At 44.1% G+C, this 22697-nt stretch overlaps 1 protein-coding gene across 1 annotated transcript in view; it reads right to left on the bottom strand.

Annotated features, from left to right (window-relative positions):
- The window catches only part of STAT4 (signal transducer and activator of transcription 4), a 772166-nt gene that overhangs the window by 399024 nt on the left and 350445 nt on the right, over positions 1–22697 (bottom strand). The window contains exons 10-11 of the mRNA XM_085648785.1: positions 21007–21099; positions 288–347 (exon numbers count right to left, since the gene is read on the bottom strand). Coding sequence (XP_085504911.1) covers positions 288–347; positions 21007–21099 — 153 coding nt within the window. The remainder of the gene's footprint in view (positions 1–287; positions 348–21006; positions 21100–22697) is intronic.

Below are 22697 nucleotides of genomic sequence, written 5' to 3'. Positions count from 1 at the left end.
ACATCCATTTTGTTTTGGGTTGAATCCCATAAAGAATATAGAAACTGTAGCATTCAGCACGTCTCTGTAAACAAGGTCATTTCTGGACTATCTCTCTCATAATTGGACTTCATGGTTTTACCGTTAATGTAGCTGATAAAAGGGCAGTATTTAGGTGTTAATGCATAATACTAACCTCGTGTCTTTAATAAACTTTATATTCTCTTAACTCTTTTTTTAGGGAATTTTGATTATTCAATATAAAAAGCAGAGCATTTAATTGCTGCATTGGTTAACACAGAACTTACTTGTCAATGGTTGCTTTTACTCTTAGCTGATAATTCAGTTCGGGTAATTTGATCAGAAGTCTGAAATTACAAGGAGACTGTGAATTGATACATCAGATATATGATAATACAGTGGCTAACATACAGATAACATACACATTCATTAAGAAGAAAACGGGTGACATCAAATGCAATATTAAAAGAGAGTACACTGTTCCAAATGTTGCTCACTGTCCTGCTTCATCCTGGTGGTACACAGCACTTGGATGACAGTTTATAACTTTCAGAAGCATCGAACCGATTTCCGGCCTTTACAGTTTGAAGACACAAACTGAAGAATAGCCTTAATTTGAACTCCAGTTCAGTTTTTAGCATTAGTTTGAGAGCGATATAAAGAAGAGACGCTGCAGGGAAGCTTAAGGAAGCCGTCGCCAAGGTATGTGTAGGTGAGGGAAAATGGAAAGCCGCCCTTAATTACCTACCTGGTTCGAAACCATGCTTTGGAGCTGAAACAAGTGACAAAACAATGACAAAACAACATGGAAAAATAAGGCCTGGGATTAGGCAATTTAGAGGAAATGAACGGACTCTTCTGGAGGTAAAAGAAATGGTCTGTCTATGTGGGATTATCACTTTGGCAATTATTTTTACGTGATTTAGCTAAATCGGTTAATTACATTTGAGAGTACAGAGGACATTCTTCAGTGTGTGCTTCATTCCATAACCGTTTCGGGGTCTCTTGTGTTGTGTTGAATGGATCAGGTCTTTTCAGACAGTCAGGAGCAGCAAGGTGAACATGAGATCAATTTATCAGAACCAGAATGAATTGTAGGGTTATGCAAAAACAACAATTGATGGACAGAATGCAGAACAATGTCATACATTCACCCCAGTACAAAGATCTGGGCCTAAATCCATCGTTTTGTGTGGTCACCATGCCATTCCAGTTTGAACCCAGCCATATGCAAATCAGTGCGTCATGGGAACAGTCCAGCCCGAACTGCCAAGCCAGGTCCTCCCTGGACTGGAAACAAGCATCCTAGGACTGGTTTCGGGGTTTCACCCCTCTTCAGCCAGTATAGCTTGATTCCAGTGGCATGGAGAGCATTTGGATCAAGCCACATGCAAATCAGCCTTGACCCAGCTACTCGTGGGATTATCCCAGCCTGAACTGCCAAACCAGGTCCTCACCGAACCAGAACACAAGCAACCTAGGACCGATTTCGTACGGATAAGAGCTCATCAGCCAGGTTTAGCTAGGTTTCAGTAAGCATGAGACCTACGTCTGGGCATACCTGGCTGATGAGCCCTTATCAGTGTGAAACAGATGCTAGTTTGCTTGTGTTTGGTGAGGACCGGGCCTAATAGTTTAGGCTGGACTGTTCCCATGAGGAACAGATTCGAGGCTGATTTTCATAAGGCAGGGTTCAAACTGAGATGGAATGGTGGGCAATAGAAAGATGGGTTGGGACACTACCCCAAGCGATCGTCAGTGGTTAGATAGATTGCAAATATACCTCCCATCCACTTTTGCGTGTTCCATTTTACGGCATATTGAGCAAACAGTGTCCATAGAGCAAGTTGTATCATAATGCTTTACCACAAGCATGATCATATTACTCATACAAGTAGATCATTGGTCAGGTTCCATGTAAATATCTTTTTTAAATGAAGCCCTTTGGGTACTACACAGGTGTAGGTAGGATTCGACCAGGAAAGTGTTTGAGCTGGGTTCTATTCAGTTTCAAATAATTTGAGTTCTGAGATTTGCCTTCAACTCTGATTGACAACGCCATCCTATAAAATACACACTTTCTTACGTGGGAAATGCCGGGCATGCCGAACTAGAGCTAACAAGGTTGTATTATAGAGATGCTATTGATCATGAACTTGTACTATAAGAGGATATGCATATTCTGCCTGAAGTGATCTCAGTGTCTTAGATGAGTGATGTATTTGAAATAAAGTGTCTTTTGCAGGTATTTTACATTTTTATACATGGCTGCAATTTAGCATGAAGTATATAGATGAACACAAAATTATACTTGACCTTCTGCAATAAATGGCGGTTCTGTGGACTATAAACTTGGCTAGCTTTTGACCGCTGACCACTCAATTTTGTATTGATTTAGTGGACCTAGTGTAAAGCTTGCGCTGGATATCCCAGACTCTGTAGACAACGTGTATCGTGACTGCAGAGTAATATGTAAAACACAGTCCGCTGAATCTCAAAAATACATATATTTTATTGCTTTTGTGCAGCCCTATTGCAACCAAAGGATGCTTCAGTGCACTAAAAGTTAATGGGAGGCAGGGAACTGAAAACAGCAAGTAGAGATGATAAAGTCATTCAAGTCCATTCTCCTGGCACAATAGATGAATCTTTAAGGACTGTTTTTATCATTTTTTCACGCAATGAAAACAAGATACCACTGTGTTGCAGGCAGGATTGCGTTTTATGCAGGAAGGGACACCTTCCTGCACACAAACAATCTTTGAGGCTACTTCCTCTTTTTATATGTGGTGCAGAATACAGATATTTCTCCTCGTTACACCTCCCCTGGAAAGGCGTAGCATTTTGACCCACTCCTATGTAAATATGGTAATGGGCCCTAATCCATGGCTCGATGTGTGGGAACACCCACGTCCCACCAAATGGAACTCCTGCCTGGGGCAGAGTAACATAAAGCAGCTATTTGAAATAATCAAATCTCAATCTAAGGGTGTCTGTCATTCCCCCCAAGTTAACCCAGATTTACTCCCCAACTGCGAGGAATTTGCCTCCTTCTTCACAACAAAGACTGAAAACATAAAGATAGACCTACTCACTGATCTATTATCCCATACTGCCCCCCATTTGATCTCCTCACTGATCCCGCTTTTGGCCCCGTTTAGCGGTTCCACAAAACTCGACCTTAAAAACAACGCCTCCTGGGCCTCCTTCAACTTTTACAGCAAAGAAACTATTCTAAATACGCTCATGGCCCTGAATCCATCCAATCACTTCACAGACCCGCTCCCAGCAAACTACCTAAAAGCCTTCATTCTAAGTTTAGTGCCTCTATGGACCAGAATTATAAACACCTCCCTGCTGGAAGGAACCATCCCAGACATACTCAAGGCTGGTCAGGTATCCCCTATCGGACCCGTCAGACCTGAATAACTATCGTCCAATATCCAACATCCCTACCCTGGCCAAACTACTAGAAACCACTCGCAGCTTAGCAACCATATAGATCAATTCAACCTGCTCGACCAATTCCAATCTGGTTTTCGAACAGGTCACAGTACCGAATCAGCCATGACACACATAATAGATGACGCACAAAAAATATTAGACTAAAACGAAGCCTGTTTACTAATCCTACTTGACCTATCCTCAGCCTTTGACACAGTCAAACACGACAATTTACTAGACCTCTTGAAACACATAATGGGACTATCGGGAACGGTTCTAAACTGGTTCAATTCCTTCCTTCAAAATAGAACTCAAAGATTCAAGATCAATCAATCTCTATCTAAGTCCACCCCAGTCTATTTAGGAGTACCCCAGGGATCTTCCCTCTCCCCGACACTCTTCAATCTGTTTATGGAACCACTCACAGAGATTCTTTACTCCTCAAACATCCACTACCACATGTACGCGGATGACACTCAACTCTACATTAAGCTCCACTCTCTGGAAGACATCAAATCCCTCAACTCAACGCTACAAAAAACGCAGACCTAGCTGGCCAAAAACCACTTAAAACTCAGCACACTCAAAACCGAATTTCTCCTAATGGCTCCCCCCAACCTAACTACCATCATACGCGAGAGGATGAAGCATCTAATAGCACTCGACGGCCAACCTCTTATTATTGACTCTTCAAAATCGCTAGGAATTACTCTGGACAGTAAGCTAAATATGCAGAAACACATCAGCGCAGCAACTAAAGGAGCAAATTTCCAGATGAGCAGCCTGAGACAAATGAATCCCTTCATACCTGCAAAATGACTTCAGACAGGCAGTTCAAGCTCTAGTAACCCCCAGAGTGGATTATGGGAGTGTCGCTCTCTGCGGCCCCTCTAAGAGCTTCAATCAATGCAGCCGCCAGACTCATCACAGGCTCTATAAGGAATTGTCACATTTGCCCTGATCTTCGTGCCCTCAACTGGCTACCTTTTGAGGCCAGAATCCACCTGAAAATCGCCTGTATGACACACAAAGCATTGCATCACAATACCCCGAAATACCTAGCGGAGAAATTGGAACTATCGGGTGGTAACAGAACCACTAGGAGCTCCTCCAATCTTCTACTGAAACCTCAACGATTTACTAAGAAGAAAACTTACAACCGTACCTTTTCAGGAATGGCTCCCAGGATTTGGAATGCCTTGCCCGTAGAAACGAGACAAAACCCATTTGCGGCTTTTTAAAAAAAAGAAGTGAAAGCGATTCTCATGGCCGAATTCACTTGAACTCTTCACAGTCCCTTATATATTTGCGAGCCTGTAAATTATATTATTCTTATGTATATGTTTTATCAACTAACTCGATTTTTTTTTTTGTTTTGTTACACAGTCGCGTATATATCTGCCATCCTGTAACTGCATCAAAATAGTTTCCACTTATGTATTAGTACACCTTATATGATTTCTTTGTTTATGTCCATCACCTACAATTACCTTGTAAAGCGCTCTGATACCCGCAAGGGTCTTGTTCGCGCTATACAAAACCTTCAAAATAAAATAAATAGATAAAAACCTGAAGGCACCAGGGCCATCCATGGTAGCATAGGGAGAAGCGTAGAAGGGTTGAAAGGCCGAAGCAATTGCCTCATCATTGCTGGTCTCCATAGTGAGTCCGGGGTGGATCGTCGTACAGTGTGGATTTTGCTGTGAAGACGACGGGCCAGTATGTGCCTGCAGTGATTGCTTCTTAGGTAAAATGTATGTTTGGTGCATACCATAGCGCATTCCGCCATAACCAAGTCAAGGCACTTAAGCAGGAGCCGGGCTTTCTGTATCTCCCTCCACACCCTAGGGGCCCTCGTCCACTTATATATTGCTTCTAGTTCAGTGACCATTTTCTCAAGACTTTGCCGTTTGTCTCAGCACCAACAATTCTCAGCCGCAGAGATAGTGATAAACTGTCACCTAACTACCAGCTTTAAGGTTTCGCAAACAGAGGCTAGGGAGGTCTTCCCAGCATCGTTAGCTGGGAGATAAGACGTGATCACCTTTTGAATCCCTTTGACCGTGGTCTGGTATTGAAGCATAGTATCCTGCAATGACCAGTGGGAGTGCCGAGATGGAAAAAGAAGCAACCGGAATATCAGAGAATTGGGAGGAGGAGCATGTGGATCAATAGAGGTGTCACAGATAAGGTCTAGGGTTTGTCAAAAAATTAACAATATGTGCCCACATCTTATGGGCAGCAGAATAATACTTGAAGTCCATGGTAGTTGGACGTCAACGTCACACGTCATGTAGCTCACATTCTGCCATCCAACGCATGCCTGTGGTCAGAAGGCCCCTGCCTGGTCGGAGTGCTGGCTTTAACAATCCAGGTCAGTGTCCATAACTAAATTCATGTCACTCCCTTCACAATAGCTGCATCAGGGATCTGGAGCACGGAGGCCAAGGAGTGTGTGAGGAAGCTTTTCTGTTTCTCATTAGGGGCATATACATTCACTAGGAAAAAGTGAAAGATACCCACCCTGTTTCGAATCACGAGGAGGCACCCATTGACTTCTGAAATAGTGGCTACGATTTCCCCTTGAAATCCCCATGAGGAGAGACTGGTTACCCATATTTTTTAGCTGGACCTGAGCACCATAGCTGGCGCGGGAACCAGCAGAACTACATTCTATGGACATCTATAGTAACCAAATGGGTCTCCTGAAGGAAACAGACATCGCTGCCCGATTACTCAAGGAGAGAAAGGATAGCTGACATTATAATGGGATTGTTAAGACCCCGGATTTTGAGGCTAATAATCTTTAGCTCCAGTAAATCTAAATCTGAAGGTAAGGTGCTGAGAGGGCTCTATCATCTGGCATAATAGGCATGCAACAGAAAACTGCTGTTCAGTACAATGACCCAGTGCGAGACAACTTGAGAAGCCTAGTATTGACCGTGCTAGAAGGAGGAGAAAAATACAACATTCAGTAAACAATGAGATCTGTCCATTGATCATGGTAACAACATATGGATCATGGTCCCAGCGGGCATCGCCAGCACCAGAGAACAGTTTCAATGAGGGAAAGTGTCCCGTCATGGAAGAGGCCACTGGGCAGTTTGAAATAGCAGGAACCCCTCGGCCGCTGCCCTCAATCCCTCCCGCCAAAGGGTAAGTAATTGAACTAGTTGTCCCCAGCTTCAAGATTCATCAACCTTGGCGGTATCTCCAGATAGCATGTTTAGCATAGGCCTCCTCTCCTGTGCTTTAGTCCCAGAGGCCTCTTTGTATAATTTTCAACAAGGTCGGTGTCGCACTGTTTAATCTAGGGCTAGGTGGACGATCCTCATGAGAGAAATCTTAAATGCCAAGGAATCAGTAGGTCTCAATGAGGGATCGTATCTGGTGTAGCCTGCCTTTGAGGCAGAATATGATCTGAAATGGAGGACCCCAGGTGTAGGAAATACAGGTGCTCATCAGGTGGGCCGTAACCAGGGGAAAATTGCAATATTTCTGTAGTGTAATAGCCACTAAGTCCTGATACAGTAGAGGTGCATTCCCTCTGAATTGGAGTGGATGGACATCACGGGCTTTACGCAGAATACACTCCTTTGTCTGAAAGTTGTGTACGCATTCCAAAATGTCCGCTGGGGGAACTTTTTGCAGGTCTTGGTGGTACCACCCAGTGGTACTGATTTGCTTTATCTCTGAATCCACTGAGGCCCGTAGCCGAACAGGGTTCCCACATATTCTTCAAGATCTGTGCGCTCTGCATCAGTTGGAACCCCCAGACGTGAATATTGTTCAGCCTAGACCTATTTTCTAGGTCTTCGACTTGGGCCTGGAGGTTGATCTGTCGATCTTGGAGAAGAAGCACATCGTTTTGTAGCCCTTCGATTTCCTCATCACGACTAGCTTCTTTGTCCTCCAAAGCAGCGACTCTCTCCCCTAGTTCATCTAGATCACGTCTGACTTTGCGTAGGTCAGAAGAGAGGTCTCTCTTAATCACCTGCAGGTCTTCATGTAGGGGCACGAAAAATGCCTCTAGGAAATGACGAGTCACTGGACAAACATTGTCGACTAGGCACCACCAATGCTAAAGCCGGCCCTGTTGATAAAGATGGTATGAGTGCCCTGGCTCAGTCAATGCTCTCAGTAGCAAGACACAGCGTCAAGTAATTGTCCTAGCTTGCTGCACTGGAAGAATTGGAGATTAACTAGTCAGACTGGGGTGGATCGATTCTTTCTTGTAGGTGGGGGCGAATGTGTTGTACTTTCCCTGTTCTCATCAGGATCCATTCAGATCATCTGAGGGGGACTGCAGGATTTGATTCTGTCATTGAGCATTTTGAACATCAACATCTGCCGCCTGATGGCTCTTTTGCTCTGGTCTAGAGTTAACAAATATTGCCATTGACACTTAGGTTGACAATCTGGTTATCATGAAACGTAAAGCTGTAAACTCTTGAAGTTTGAAGACAGCCTTTGGTGGTTACCTCTTCGCATTGGTTATGTAAATGTGTGAAAGCCTGAAATTAAATGTATTTTGATATATTATTAGTTTTTACATCACACTGAATTAGCTCCAAAGAGCAGCATAGCCCTTTACATAACATAACATTAGACATGGCGTGGAAGGGCTGCACATTTACCAATACAGATTAACATACTATAGAGATCCTGAAAGTAACAAATGCAATGCTTGTGCAAGAACCTGGGAGTTTGTAGAGACACATCCATATCATTGTACGCAGTTTAGACAGAAATGGTTGGCTTCTTCCATGTCAGATGTGATGCGGAAGCGTTGGGGGATTTTTGTCAGCTCACTTATCCACACCAACCTCTATATAAAAATCGGAAGCGTAACTCCAATGACGGGCCCATAAGTCGTTATCACTCAGTTAGCAATATCAAAGATGATTCCATACCTTTGTCAGCCAAGAAAGTCGAGCCAGTGACTTTGCCTCTGTGGTGTTGCCAAGGCTAGAACTTTCCAGTTCTTTCTAACCAGACAGCTTTAGTGTACGTGAAACAATGCAACCGAAATGCAAGAACACATGACAACCTCACCAGCTCCGCATTCAACAGCATACAAAGCTGAAAGCAGTGTATTGTGCACTACAGTACTCAAAACACCATGCTCCTTGAGGTGACACATGTACCATACAAACCGCCTCTCTGCAGGGCCATACTGACAGTGCCAGGCATCGGGCATTTCCCTAGGAGGCTGGAGGGATGGGGGTTGTTTTTGCTGTTTTGCAGCAGTGCTGTAATATAGGCCCTAGCAACAAAAACAGCAGTGCACCACACTTGCTCTCACCCACCCCCCCTAACCGGGGCTGGTCTAACCAAATTGCCTGGGCTGGGCTCCCTTTCGTTAGAGATTCAAACTAACACATTTGTTTAGTTTTATTAGTTCCCTCGTGTTTGGTCATTTCCATTGGTACAGGTGCACAAGGGGAGCTATGTGTTTGGTTGTCGCTTACTTCAGATGCACTAGCAGTTGGCTAAGAAGTTGCCATGATTTACAGAAGTTTTTTGTTAGTCAGCGGCAGTTCAGACTGAAGAAGAACAGGTAGGAAGTTCACGCCTGGACGACATAGGAAGTTAAAAATTAGATAGGATTTCAATGAGGTTCAAAGGGTGGTTGAGGTGGGAAAAGGGAACGGTATTTAGAGGTCCCACTCTCAGTTGAACAGCTCTAATGCAAGTGTGTTATTCAAGTTTGAAGATGTTATTGGGAGGGAGGACTTAATTTAGGGGTGGGGTCGTTTATTGAGGGTGAGTAAAGATGTATAGTGAGGCTATAGTGTTGTAAAGCAAAGGCCCACGTTGTAATGTGCACCTGTTTCAATAAAGCGCCCTTTTTCATACATCCCAGGAGTCAGTGGTCTGTCCTGCCCCCTCTTCCCAAAAGAGACAACGTATTGCTGAGCGTATTCTTTACAAATACCAGCATACAGCACAGCAGCACAGCATGGAACAAGGTTATTTTGTAAATTCGACAAATATCATAAACATATGTCACATTGAAGTAATATACTGAAAGAGCCAGTGCTAGAAATGGGGAAATAACATACTCCGGATCCAACAAATGAGAGGTAAGTGGGTGGTTTCCTAAAGGGCATAGAGACACCAGAAGCTGAATCTGACAGTGCACATTTATTTTAAAAAAAAACTCGGCCACAAACATATTGGCAACAAGAACAAATGTGATAGCGAATGCCATCTGGCTTACTTAAGGATCTCAAATAGGCTGCGTTTTAAAATAACATATGAGGTTCTCTGCTAGATCTTTGTGTCCCCAGTGAATGTTGTGGTATGAGAACTGAAAGAAAACTCTGATAGTTAGTACCTTGCTGTAGAGATCTGTATGCGATTTGACTCATCATAAAATAGCATACAGCAGTGTTTCCCAAATTGTGAGTGGGTCGAGAGCCGATTTTTTGATGGGTCACCCAAGAGGCCGTTATGCATTTATCTTGTACGTTTGTCAGGCTGTCTTCTGCTGCTTACATTTTTAACACTGGTGTTTACGAACTCCTTTCACTTTGCAGTCAGCGAATGCCATATAAAGCTAATTATGTGACAGTCCGCTGGGGCACATGATGTACGAATGGAAGGCTGAAGGATGTGTTTTCGCCTAACAAACAAATTGTAAATGAAGAACACAAAATCAGCAGTTAAAAAAAAAGCAAAATGAAGCACTTTTTTTGTAATTCTGAAGTGTGATGGAAACAAAGACTTTATTAGGATCCGAACAATTCAAGACACTTTACTTGGTGATGCACAAATAATAAATATTTACTGAAACTCGATTTCCAAGTATAGTTTCATCTATAAAACTACTTCTGTGAAAATGTATTGCCCATTAAAATGGAAATTGTACTGTCAAAAAATAACAATGGACTACCACAAATGCTTTATTACATAAACATTTTTTTTTAACTCACCAGCTTCATTAGAGCTATTTGGAGTGCAGATGTTAGTCATACTAAAAAGAGGTTCTTGGTTCTAAAAGGTTTGGGAAGCACTGGCTTAGAGGGTTAATGTGGCTGCTTCAGAGCACAGCATGTTACAGGCAGGCCACAGAATTGCATTTTATGTAGATGTCTCAGTGGGATGCAGGTTTTATTGCAGAACTCCTGGTGTGACCTCTAGTTCACAAGTTAAAACCCTTGTAAAATAGCTCAGTGAGTTATGAGCTAGCATCAATGAGCTGCATGTAAACTGCAAAGCTTAGTTTGGAACCTTACTATTATTTTCAATCTGTCATTATTGCAAGGTTGCTAACAAGGTTTCCAATGTGGGTAGTAACAAAGACTGGAAGAGATTCTCCGGGCCTAAAGAAATTAAAAAGTTGAGGATGCGGATTCAACAGTTGAAATATTAATTCATCATCTGCCCTTTGCCAACACGTGTTTCGTCTGTTGCTGTTACAAAAACAGCAGACTTCATCAGGGCTATAGAAAAACGAACCAAATTCAATTTTGGGACGAGCACCTGGGTGAATGAACATAAGGGCACCATATAATGGTTATTAGCATAATTTCTCTTGTAGACAGACGCATTCCACTTCTTACAGTGCATGCACACCTCTCACATGTGAAGGCTAGAAAACTCAAAACCCTGCCCCCAAATCACAATTTATCTTTCCTGTATTGTGAAATGGCAAGCTGAGTGTCTTTATCTGCATGGCAATGGCGTCAAAGTATCATGGTCCAGCTCGCTTCCAGGCGGAATGAGACCGGAGCAAAGGTAGTGTTGCTGGCACTTTGCGTGATGCCCTTGTGTTGGATGTTCTTGCATTGGGAAAAAAGGGACCTCACGCTCAGCAAGCTGATGTGCTGAACACAAAGCAAGCAAAGATCAGGTGCTGCTGAAGGTCTCCGTGTCGACACTGGGTCAAAGTCAGCACATTTTAAGAGGGGCAACCGGGATCCTAGATCTCCCATAATAATAGCTGCTGAATCCAGGATTCGAATGGATCTCCCTCACTGCCAGCACTGCGAAGAGTCACATTTGGATGTATAAACGCAGTTTCACATTGTCTTACAAATTTCAAGTATCTGTAAGTCAAGTAAGGGACAAGCTAACTCTCTGAGTTTCAAAAGTGGTTCATTTGGTAAATTAGCTAGATATTTGTATTTCTAGAATTGAAGGTATGTTCATTATACTGTCAAGTTTTTATAAATCAATGCATGGACGAGGTGTTGCTCCTAGACTTGGTTACTGGTTTGGGAGGTCCTGTGAATGACAGTGTTGTGTAGTTCTTATAAAGATACTAAAGAGCACTAAAGATTGGCTCCTGAGGCGGAAAGCCGGGAGCAGGGCTATTCACTTTTTAAAACCTGTACTTGTAATACTGTGTTTTTATCTCACTTACCTGCATCACTTGGCTTTCTCAAACAGCGCTACTCGCTGCAACGATCCCCGCCATTCCCGAGGGAGAGGCGAGACACGCCCCCTCGGCTGGACACGCCCCCCGCCATACCTACAAATAGAGCGCGCCGCTCTACAGCGTCGCACTAAAGATTGGCTCCTGAGGCGGAAAGCCGGGAGCAGGGCTATTCACTTTTTAAAACCTGTACTTGTAATACTGTGTTTTTATCTCACTTACCTGCATCACTTGGCTTTCTCAAACAGCGCTACTCGCTGCAACGATCCCCGCCATTCCCGAGGGAGAGGCGAGACACGCCCCCTCGGCTGGACACGCCCCCCGCCATACCTACAAATAGAGCGCGCCGCTCTACAGCGTCGCACTAAAGATTGGCTCCTGAGGCGGAAAGCCGGGAGCAGGGCTATTCACTTTTTAAAACCTGTACTTGTAATACTGTGTTTTTATCTCACTTACCTGCATCACTTGGCTTTCTCAAACAGCGCTACTCGCTGCAACGATCCCCGCCATTCCCGAGGGAGAGGCGAGACACGCCCCCTCGGCTGGACACGCCCCCCGCCATACCTACAAATAGAGCGCGCCGCTCTACAGCGTCGCACTAAAGATTGGCTCCTGAGGCGGAAAGCCGGGAGCAGGGCTATTCACTTTTTAAAACCTGTACTTGTAATACTGTGTTTTTATCTCACTTACCTGCATCACTTGGCTTTCTCAAACAGCGCTACTCGCTGCAACGATCCCCGCCATTCCCGAGGGAGAGGCGAGACACGCCCCCTCGGCTGGACACGCCCCCCGCCATACCTACAAATAGAGCGCGCCGCTCTACAGCGTCGCACTAAAGATTGGCTCCTGAGGCGGAAAGCCGGGAGCAGGGCTATTCACTTTTTAAAACCTGTACTTGTAATACTGTGTTTTTATCTCACTTACCTGCATCACTTGGCTTTCTCAAACAGCGCTACTCGCTGCAACGATCCCCGCCATTCCCGAGGGAGAGGCGAGACACGCCCCCTCGGCTGGACACGCCCCCCGCCATACCTACAAATAGAGCGCGCCGCTCTACAGCGTCGCACTAAAGATTGGCTCCTGAGGCGGAAAGCCGGGAGCAGGGCTATTCACTTTTTAAAACCTGTACTTGTAATACTGTGTTTTTATCTCACTTACCTGCATCACTTGGCTTTCTCAAACAGCGCTACTCGCTGCAACGATCCCCGCCATTCCCGAGGGAGAGGCGAGACACGCCCCCTCGGCTGGACACGCCCCTCCAACCTCCTGACCCGCCAACATAAAGCATGTGTCTTGCCAGGAAGCGCAGCGGACGTGCGCAGCGGGCGCGACTTTTGCGCGCCGAAGGCGCGCCTAAGGCAAGCCCGTCTGCGCCCGTCCGCGACCGACCGGGACCAGGGGCCATATCCCCTGTAGGTTCCAGCGCACCTGAGGTAGCCACCATTCGCTACAACCGTAGCGAATTACTTGCCCTGCATAAACCTATCGAAACAACAAACTGCATCCAAACCGGCCCAGGCATATCCTACGGACCCATCTCATGCCGTTCATGTCAATGGACCAGCTTGGGTCAACTCTCAACGGATACTCATATAATCCCTACTAATCCCCAGCATGAATTGAAATGTCTATATTTTAATGCCAGATCACTACCCAAGCATGCATTAGACATATGGGACATTTTATCCTCAAAAACGCCAGATTTAGTTTTTGTCACAGAAACGTGGCTATCCGATGTCAGTGCTCCAGACCTAGCCAACGCCCTCCCCCCCAACTATAAAATAATAACACAAAACAGACAAAGTAAGAAGAAAGGAGGCGGAGTCGCCGTAATTTTCAGGGACCACCTAACTTGTCTAACGGATACAACTAATGCGGATCCTGAACATGAGCTATTACTATTTAAAATTCTCATCGAGAATTATGTTATGTTAGCGGGCGCAGTTGTCTATAATCCACCAGGACAACAAATCACACTCAGCGCTAAACTCCTGAATCAAGTACTCCCTTTGTGCTTAAAGCACAAAAACTACCTGATTATTGGAGATTTCAATGTCCACTACGAAAACCCTAATGCTCCTGGAGTCGCACAGCTCAAATATGACATGGAAATCCTCCAACTGAAACAATTAGTCGATGGCCCTACGCACATAGCTGGGCACACCCTGGATCTCTTTTTTACGAACATCGAATCGACCACCCTTAAGGAAACTCTCCCTCTGTCATGGACCGACCATTTCATGCTTTCATTTTCATTTGAACTTCCTGGCAAACCCGTTAAGACCAGATCCACCCCCCTCATCTCTAAGAGAGCTTGGAAATTAATCAATAACTCCAACTTTCAAAATCATTTTTACGAGACAGACGTCTCCCTACCAGACAATGAACCCATCGGTAATAATGTCATCCGGATAGAAACCAGAATTCACCAAACATTGGACAAAATAGCACCCTTACGAGAAGTTAGAAAAAAAACAACCATTAACGAAAAATGGTACACCCCCGCCCTCAAGAGTCTTAAAAGGGAATGCCAAAAAACAGAACATCAATGGAGACAAGCGAAAGACCCTCTAACCAGAGCCAACTATACTGCCAAAAGGAAACAATATATCCTTGCTATCCGAGAGGCAAAAAAGGCATTTTTTGTGCAACGAATCAACGAAAACCATAACTCTGCAAAAGAGTTATTTAAAATCGTGAAAGAGCTCAGTAACCCATCCTGCACCTCGCAAACTCTCACCCCTTCCACAGAAGCATGCGAACGGATTAGCACCTTCTTCTCCGATAAAATTAATAAAATTTATTCAACCTTCACCCCTTCCCATCCCGTCCCCCCTTGTGATGACGTATGCCCATCTGCATCCGACTATGACAACGATCGCCTAGACTTGGGCAACTCCCCTCGTCTATCCAACTTCCAACCACTCTCTGAAGAAGAAGTGTTAACAGTCCTTAGAGCAATAAAATCTGGCTCTCCCGCAGATCCCTGCCCGCACTTTGTATTCTCTGAAATTGCACCGACTCTATGCCCACTCATCACCAAATTATTCAATCAGTCCCTCGCCTCCGCGTCCTTTCCAGACTGCTGGAAGCACGCATCTGTAACCCCCCTTTTGAAGAAAGCTGGTTCCGATATTCTCAACCCTGAGAACTATAGGCCTATTTCACAACTCCCCTACCTCTCCAAAGCATTGGAAAAAATGGTTAACTCACAGTTATCCAAATATCTGGAGGACAACTCGCTCTTGGACCCCACCCAAACCGGATTCAGATCCAACAACAGCACCGAGGCGACGCTGCTGGCAGTGTCGGACAGTGTCAGATGCATCACCGACCAAGGGGGCTCGGTGGCTCTAATACTGCTAGACCTGTCGGCAGCGTTCGACACGGTGTCGCACAAATGCCTACTGAACATTCTTCGGAGCAAAGGAATACAAGACACTGCGTTGCAATGGATTGAATCCTTCCTGAGCAACCGCACCCAAGCAGTGCACATGGGCCAATTCCATTCGGAACCCCGTCCCATTGGCTGTGGAGTCCCACAGGGGGCCTCCTTAAGCCCCACTCTCTTCAATGCCTACGTATCATCTCTGGCCGACATCGGAAGAAAGTGGGGCATCGGCATCTGCTCATATGCCGACGATACGCAGCTGATGGTGACCATGGATGAAAGATCGGAAAGATCAGAAACTACCAAAAATAAACTCCACAGTTGCCTCTCCGAAATGGCAGATTGGATGCGCAACCACTGCCTCAAGCTCAATGCCGGAAAATCTGAGATCCTGCTGTTCGGAGGAGCCAAACTATCGTGGAACGATTCATGGTGGCCACCGTCACTGGGAATAGCCCCGACCCCGAAACAATACGCCAGAAATCTAGGCATTATGATGGATGACGCACTATCTATGAAAGATCATGTGCGCACACTGTGGGGTAAGGGATTTGCAATCCTGAAACTCCTCGCTAAGATTTTCACCTGGATCCCACTCGACTGTCGTCGTACGATTACCCAGGCCCTCCTAGTCAGCCGCCTGGACTATGGCAATGCTCTATTCGAAGGAATGAAAGAGCAGCTATTCTCCCGCCTACAGGTTCTGCAAAACCAGGCTGCTAAACTGGTATGCAACAAAGGCAAACGTGACTCGGCATCAGCATGCCTAAAACAACTCCATTGGCTTCCGATGCGCCAGCGTGCCACATTCAAACTACTTTGTCATGCGCACAAAGCCCTCCACAAAACAGGCCCTACAATCTTGCAAGGGAAAATTGAATTTTATACTCCAAACAGGAACTTGCGATCCACTAACTCAGCCCTAGCAAAACCTAAGCGCATCTATAGAACAAGGACAGGAGGACGGGCCTTCTCCCACCTGGCGGCCAAACGATGGAATGAACTACCGATTGATCTGAGACATACCGTAAACCTTCTTTCATTCCGAAAAAAACTCAAAACACACCTCTTTCCCAAATACTAACCCCTCCTGCATAAACCTCAGCAGCCTTTTCTTTTTTAGCGCCTTGATATCCCTTGGGATGAATGCTGCGCTCTACAAATACCAGAAATAAATAAATAAATAAATAAATAAAATTATAAATCATATACAGGATCTGCGTGTTTAGACAACATACACTGTAAGATTGGTGCCAGACTTATTCTGAGCACCCCCACTGAGTATGTTAGCCTGTATACCGGCTAGCTCTAAGTGCCACTAGAAACTCCTCTTACCAAGGAGAAAATAGTTTGTGGAAACTATCGAACATAACAACCCTGATCTCTCAGGACCGTGGAAACAGCGTACTACTTTTCACTCAGTCACTTGTGTTCGCTTAGTCTCAGAGAGATACACAGAATAAACAGTAGGGCCGTTTTCAATCAGTATTTATTGAACACTCGTTATTCTAGTGTAAAAGAGGTGTGCTGAAACAATCATTAGACAGTAACAGATATAGATGATTGGAAATACTAGGAAAGCAAAAGGGTGGTAGAGTTCTGCCATTTTGCTATAACCATGAATACAGGTAAGTGCATAAAATACATGATAATAAAATGCGTACTCCTACGATGCAACCCTAACTTGATGTACCTGAGTGTACCTAGCATGTATGTAGGTATTAAGCCAAGAATCCCTCTAGGATAGAGTCAACCCCCATTACCTGAAGTGAGAAACTGTGGGACCCCGTCCTGGTTTCGGGTTGCACACCCCGCAAGGGATGTCAGACTAATGCAAGCTGGAGTATCTGTATGCAGGGGCTTCAGTGTCTTGTGTCAGTGTGTCGGCATGAAAGTCCTGATCTCCTCCCTCTATCTCAGCAAGATGTGATGTTTATATACCCGGAGGTATCCCCATGGGTTTTACCTTGCTGTGCCACTGTCGGTCTAAGAATGTCATCGGGAATGAACCTTATACATTGTTGTTATGCAGGAGATGGTAGCCCTGCTGTGATTCCAAGAATCCAAGGATCCTCCTGCATAATGTATGAGGCTCTTTGGTCAGGGAAAACCCCACGTTCTGTAAGAAGTACCATAACTAGGTAAAGGGTTAGTCCTAGCAGCCCGTTATATATGTAGTGTAGGGATGAATAGAGGTGAAAGGATGGGATGTTACCCAAGCCTATATTGGGGTACTTTTATGGAATATAACAGCAGTGACCGCGTCCTGATAGTAAATGGTACTGCCAGGTGGTCTGACCAAGGAAGCAATATAGATGCCGCAGCGAGGAGATCCTCAATGTTGGACAAAATAAGATCCAAGAGGTAGCCAGCCTCGTGAGTGGGGGTTGAAATACAGAGAGCCAAGTCTAACACATTCCAATCCTCTGTAAGTGTGGCACCCTAGGTACACCTAGGTTCCTCTAAATGAATATTAAGGTCACAGAGCAGAGTAAAATTGGCACACCTGACAACAAGAGGAGAAAGATAATCTAAAATAGTGGTGCTCTAATTCCCAACATACCCCTGGTACAGTAGATAAAGGCCCCAGAAATCACGTAACTTAGCTGAAAAAGTGCAACAGGAACAGATACGTGGGCTTACCACTGGGTCTAAAGCAGTGTTTGCCAGCCTTCCAAGCAGACCAGCCAAAGTGCCTTAAGTTGTTCAGGGCCATAAGACAGTCTGTATTTTGTCAGGGTGAAGTTACAAGCAAGCCCTAAATAAACCTGTGCTCACCCCTGGTAGCTTGCCACAGAAAAAGTCAGGTTTTACTTAGAGGCAATGTCTAAAGTATGTGTACGGCACTTTAAAGAGTAGCACAGTAAGAACACACCCCAAAAGGATCCCACACCAGATGTATAAAAATATATTAATCTTAAATAAATAAAACAAGACCAAAATGACAAACATCCAATCCGTTGAACTGGAGCTATGCAGTTTTAAAGATTTCAGTGAAAATAGTGCACAAAGCACCAACTGTGTATATCTGGTCGTGCTGGACTGGGACAAAGTCATAAGTTCAGGCTGACCGTGATGGAGCGCTGGCCAACTACAGGGACAGAGTTAGGCCCGCTGAACAAGAGTACAAGAAATCCTGATTGAGGAGAGTTGGAAGTGCGATACGGAGGATGCATCACGCAGCCGAGGTGATGCATCAGTTTTGAGGAGCTGCAAAGTTGTGATGGGAGGTCCTCCATCATTGTCGAGGATCCTGCAGATGAAGTCCGGCTTCGAGGATACATAGCTTAATCGAGGCAACGCGTGAGTTCCGAGGAGATGTGAGGCTGCACTGCAGGAACCTATGTTGCCATCATGAGATTTAAGATGCAAGGGCTTGTATTGGTAAAACTTAGCACAGGCGGTGGTTCTAATGCAGGTTTGAATGGTAAATGCTGAGTTCTTGCGCTGAGAGAACCTTCACAACAAAGACGATGCGTCAGTTGTGCTTAGGATTGTGGCTCGCAGCATAGGAGATGCATCAGTTCTACTGGGCCCACAGATGGACTGGCAGAGCACGTTCAGGCCCACTTCCAAGTGTTCTGGGCTGGGGTGGCACCACTTAACACAACAGGGCTCACAGCTGGCAGAGTCCAGGTTCTAGGTTCATAGATTGTTGGAGCCTTCTGTCCCTGAGTCAGGAGGCCAGTCAACTAGCCCCTGAAGTCACTCTGGGGTCCTGGATTAAAAAGAGGGCGGCAGGAAGCCAATCAATACTGCAGGACAACAGTCCTTCAAAACAGCAATCCAGCAGAGTGGCAGTCTAGCCATCCTTCTTCCTGATAGAGTATCCACAGGTCCAGACGTGTACTGAAGAGTTGCCGCCTGAGACCCAATATTTATGCCTGGGCCTTCCCTTGAAGTGAGGAGAAGGTACTAGATGTTTCTCTTTGAAGTCCACAGGCTTACTGCCATTCCTGCCCACGCTCCAGACTAAATACAGGGAGTATGCAGCCCTTTGTGTGGAGTCAGGACACAGCCTATTCAAATTTAAGTAGGGCTGTGCTCATCTCCACCTTCCCATCCTACCAGTAATGGCCCATCCAGGTACATCTAATCTTCCTATTGTGTGTGGCTGTCAACTGTCAACTACACCCAGTCATGTGACCCAGAGATAGGGTGCAGACACTAAATGGCTAAGGCAGGAAAATGCCAACTTTTTAGAAGTTCAGAACACAAAACGATGAACCCGGCTTCGTACTACCGTATACTTCTACTACTCATGGAGTAACGAACAGTCAACTCTTTTATCTGTCCGAATGGAATTTTTATTAGACCATTCCTGTTTCTTATTAATTTAAAAATTGATCAAAACAATTTTTTGGACTGAAAAAGAAACACAGACTTATCAAATTCACACATGAACTTACACGTATATACAATTCACATTAACATACATTTAAAGACAAAAATGGACTTAGCCACTGTGAAAAAATTATTGGCAACAGCTTGCAACATGACAAAAGCAGCAAATGAATTCATACATTAATCTGATGCAAAACACTTTTTAGGAAAATTTACATCATATACAAAATTTTGTAATAAACATGAAAATATCCAATGTTATGAACCACATGTGTTATTCCAACTCCAGTGTCAAAAGAGTATCTGAAAAGTATATCAATCCTTTATCCAATAATTTCCTTCAACTCTCGCCGCATTCAGAATTAACTAAATGCCTCCCAAAATGCCAACGCGTTTCAAGTCCCAGGCGAATAGTACTGGGACTATCATCAGGGCTTCATATAAATGGACCAGATATTCTGTTTTCTAGCGATGGAGCAGCTGCTCCAGCTCGTTTGCTCCAAGGGTTTTTGGCTTTTCTGCCACTGGACTTGTTTATGTTACTGCCTACAAGGCTCCCTTAACACTTTGCCAGTATGAATTTAGAAGTGGCATTTTCAAAATTGTAATTTAAAATCTGACTTTACCATAAGAGAGGGTTTTTCATTACAATTCCAAAGACACCAAACATAAATTGGGTACCTGCCTCATTTGGAAGTTACAGTTTATTGAATGTAATGAGGTAAATCCAATGTTATCCAATTGGAAAGGCAAGCCTAGCAGTAGTGAAAAAATAATTTAAGTGAGTTTTACTTCCAGGACATGTACAACTTAAACTTACATGTCCTATTTATTAAATACATTGCACCCTGCCCTGTGGGCTGCTTAGTCTGTACCCTAGGGGCGACTTATTTGTATTAAAAAGGAAGGTTTGAGCCTGGCAACAGGTTTATCTTGCCAGAGCGAAGTGGCAGCTTAAAACTGCACACACAAGCTGCAATGGCATGCCTGAGACCTGTTTAAAGGGCTACTTAAGTGAGTTGCACAATCATTGCTGCAGGCACACTAGTAGCATTTCATTTACAGACCCAGGGTACAGGCATTATCACTTTACTAGAGACCTACAGGACAACTTATATGTACCAATTGGGCATAAGTCAATTCTACCATGTTTTTAGGAGAGAACACAAGCCTTTTGGCACTGGTTGCTAGTGATAAAGTGTGCAGAGTCCTAAAGCCAACAAAATCGGGTTCAGTAAAATATGAGGAATGAAGGCACTATGTTTGGGGATGTCCCTGCAGAAAGGACCAAGTCCAACAGTTAAGCAACACAAAATGGGAAAAGTATGCATTTCACCCTGCAAAGCTGGCTAGGTTCAAGCTATACCAATACCACATACAACTGTACATACACATGTCTATTCCAAGAAGCAGCATAGCATCCAGCAAAAGTGGGCTCCCTTACCTTAGTTTTGCATTGAATTGCACTCCAGTTTTGAGCACCATCGGGCGCTGAGATTGTGTTGACATGGAGGGTTGCCTTTCTACTATAAAGGAGCTGTTTTGAAAGAAAATTTAGATTTAAATAAAACAAGCTGTACAATACTATTTACCCAACATTGTTCATTTTTAACATATAAGCATTGTTTTCTTTGTCCTCTCTGTACTGAGCTAAGGAAAAAAACAAGCTAAGTTCTGTAATCCATCATCGTGACGATGTTTCTGTATGGAGCTGAATTGGTATTATCCCCCTTAACTAAAGTCATAGCCATGTGAAAGATCCGGTCACTTAATGTATTTAGGTGGTGAATGTCCATTAAAGAGATTTAGTAGTTCTTGTTTAGTTCTACTTACCCAGGACAATGCACTAGTCACTCATTGGACTGATAGATAAATGATGTGTCTCTCGAGAAGGAATGTGAGAATTGCAATCCCAGCTGCCACAACTATTATGTTCTCTATTTAATGTGATAGCGCATGAAGCGCTAGCACATTAGAACCAAATAAAAGGGAGAGATACTTCAATGGGCTGAGCAAGATATGATAGACAAAGTTTCACGCTAATGGCTGAAAGAGGCTAGTCAAAGAACCCCCTGGTTGAAAGGGGCCAACTCTGTGCATATTGTTACAATATGTCTTTTTGACACCTGCATGGTCAAACTCCAGAACTTAAAAGGATAATTTACTTCTTATTGAACTTGGGTTCACAGACATAATGGGTGGGATATATTAAATTGATTTAAAGTTTTTCTATAGTGCAGATTCGTCTAGAGGAATCAATCTGTTGTACACTAAGCAATACAGATTGTTATGTTAAAGAATGAGAACATTCAGAGAATTACATTTGAAGGGCCCAAGAAAATTTGGAATATGATTAAAAGTATGAAATGTGTTGTGGTAATTTGTGCTGATGCAGCGTTTTGGGCCAACCCCCTTACCATTCGTCCTCCGATTGACCTTTCTTTCCGGCTGAGAGGTAATGGCAGTTAACATTGCATCACTCAATTCCAATTAACTGTGCAACCTATTTGGCTACACAATAAAGACAAGGAATCAGTGACTAAAGTTAAGAAGGTTTATTACAAATTTGAAAACAAGTTAAGGTACACAAATATCAGCATCATGCTACAAGGATACAAAATAACAACTGGGAAACCCAACCTCCTAAAGAATTTGAGGCGTACCAGTATTAAATTAAACAAGAAATTCAGTCACAATAATACAAAAGATCAACATTAAGATCTAGTGCTCAGAGAATAGTTTCCGGTCCCCCTTCCTACAAATGAGTAAATCTAGAACCATCTAAGTTAAAGCCCAAAAGATGATAGTTCATTAGTCTAACGAATCTCAAAATTCATAGGAATGCAGAAAAATAGTAAAATACAAGAAAGTATGGGAAGTAAAAGGAAGGTGTCAGCATTGCAGAAGCTTCGTCAATAGTCTTGTTGGGTCAGGAGTAATTTGAGTGTTTAGCCTAAGCCACACTCTGCAACTATTAAAGGGAATAAGCATGGAGGTGTAAACCTCTCAAAGTCCAAGGAAAAATGGCACTAGCATCAGACAGTGCAGACTCCAGTTATTCACACTAAAATCACTTCAGTACCATCCATCTGTTCCCATCATCATGGGTTCCACACTGTTGTAACATTGCGGAAT

This window comes from Triturus cristatus, chromosome 3_2 (genome assembly GCF_964204655.1).
Source record: "Triturus cristatus chromosome 3_2, aTriCri1.1, whole genome shotgun sequence".
Lineage (NCBI taxonomy): Eukaryota > Metazoa > Chordata > Amphibia > Caudata > Salamandridae > Triturus > Triturus cristatus.
This window is presented reverse-complemented; position numbering and strand designations above follow the sequence as displayed.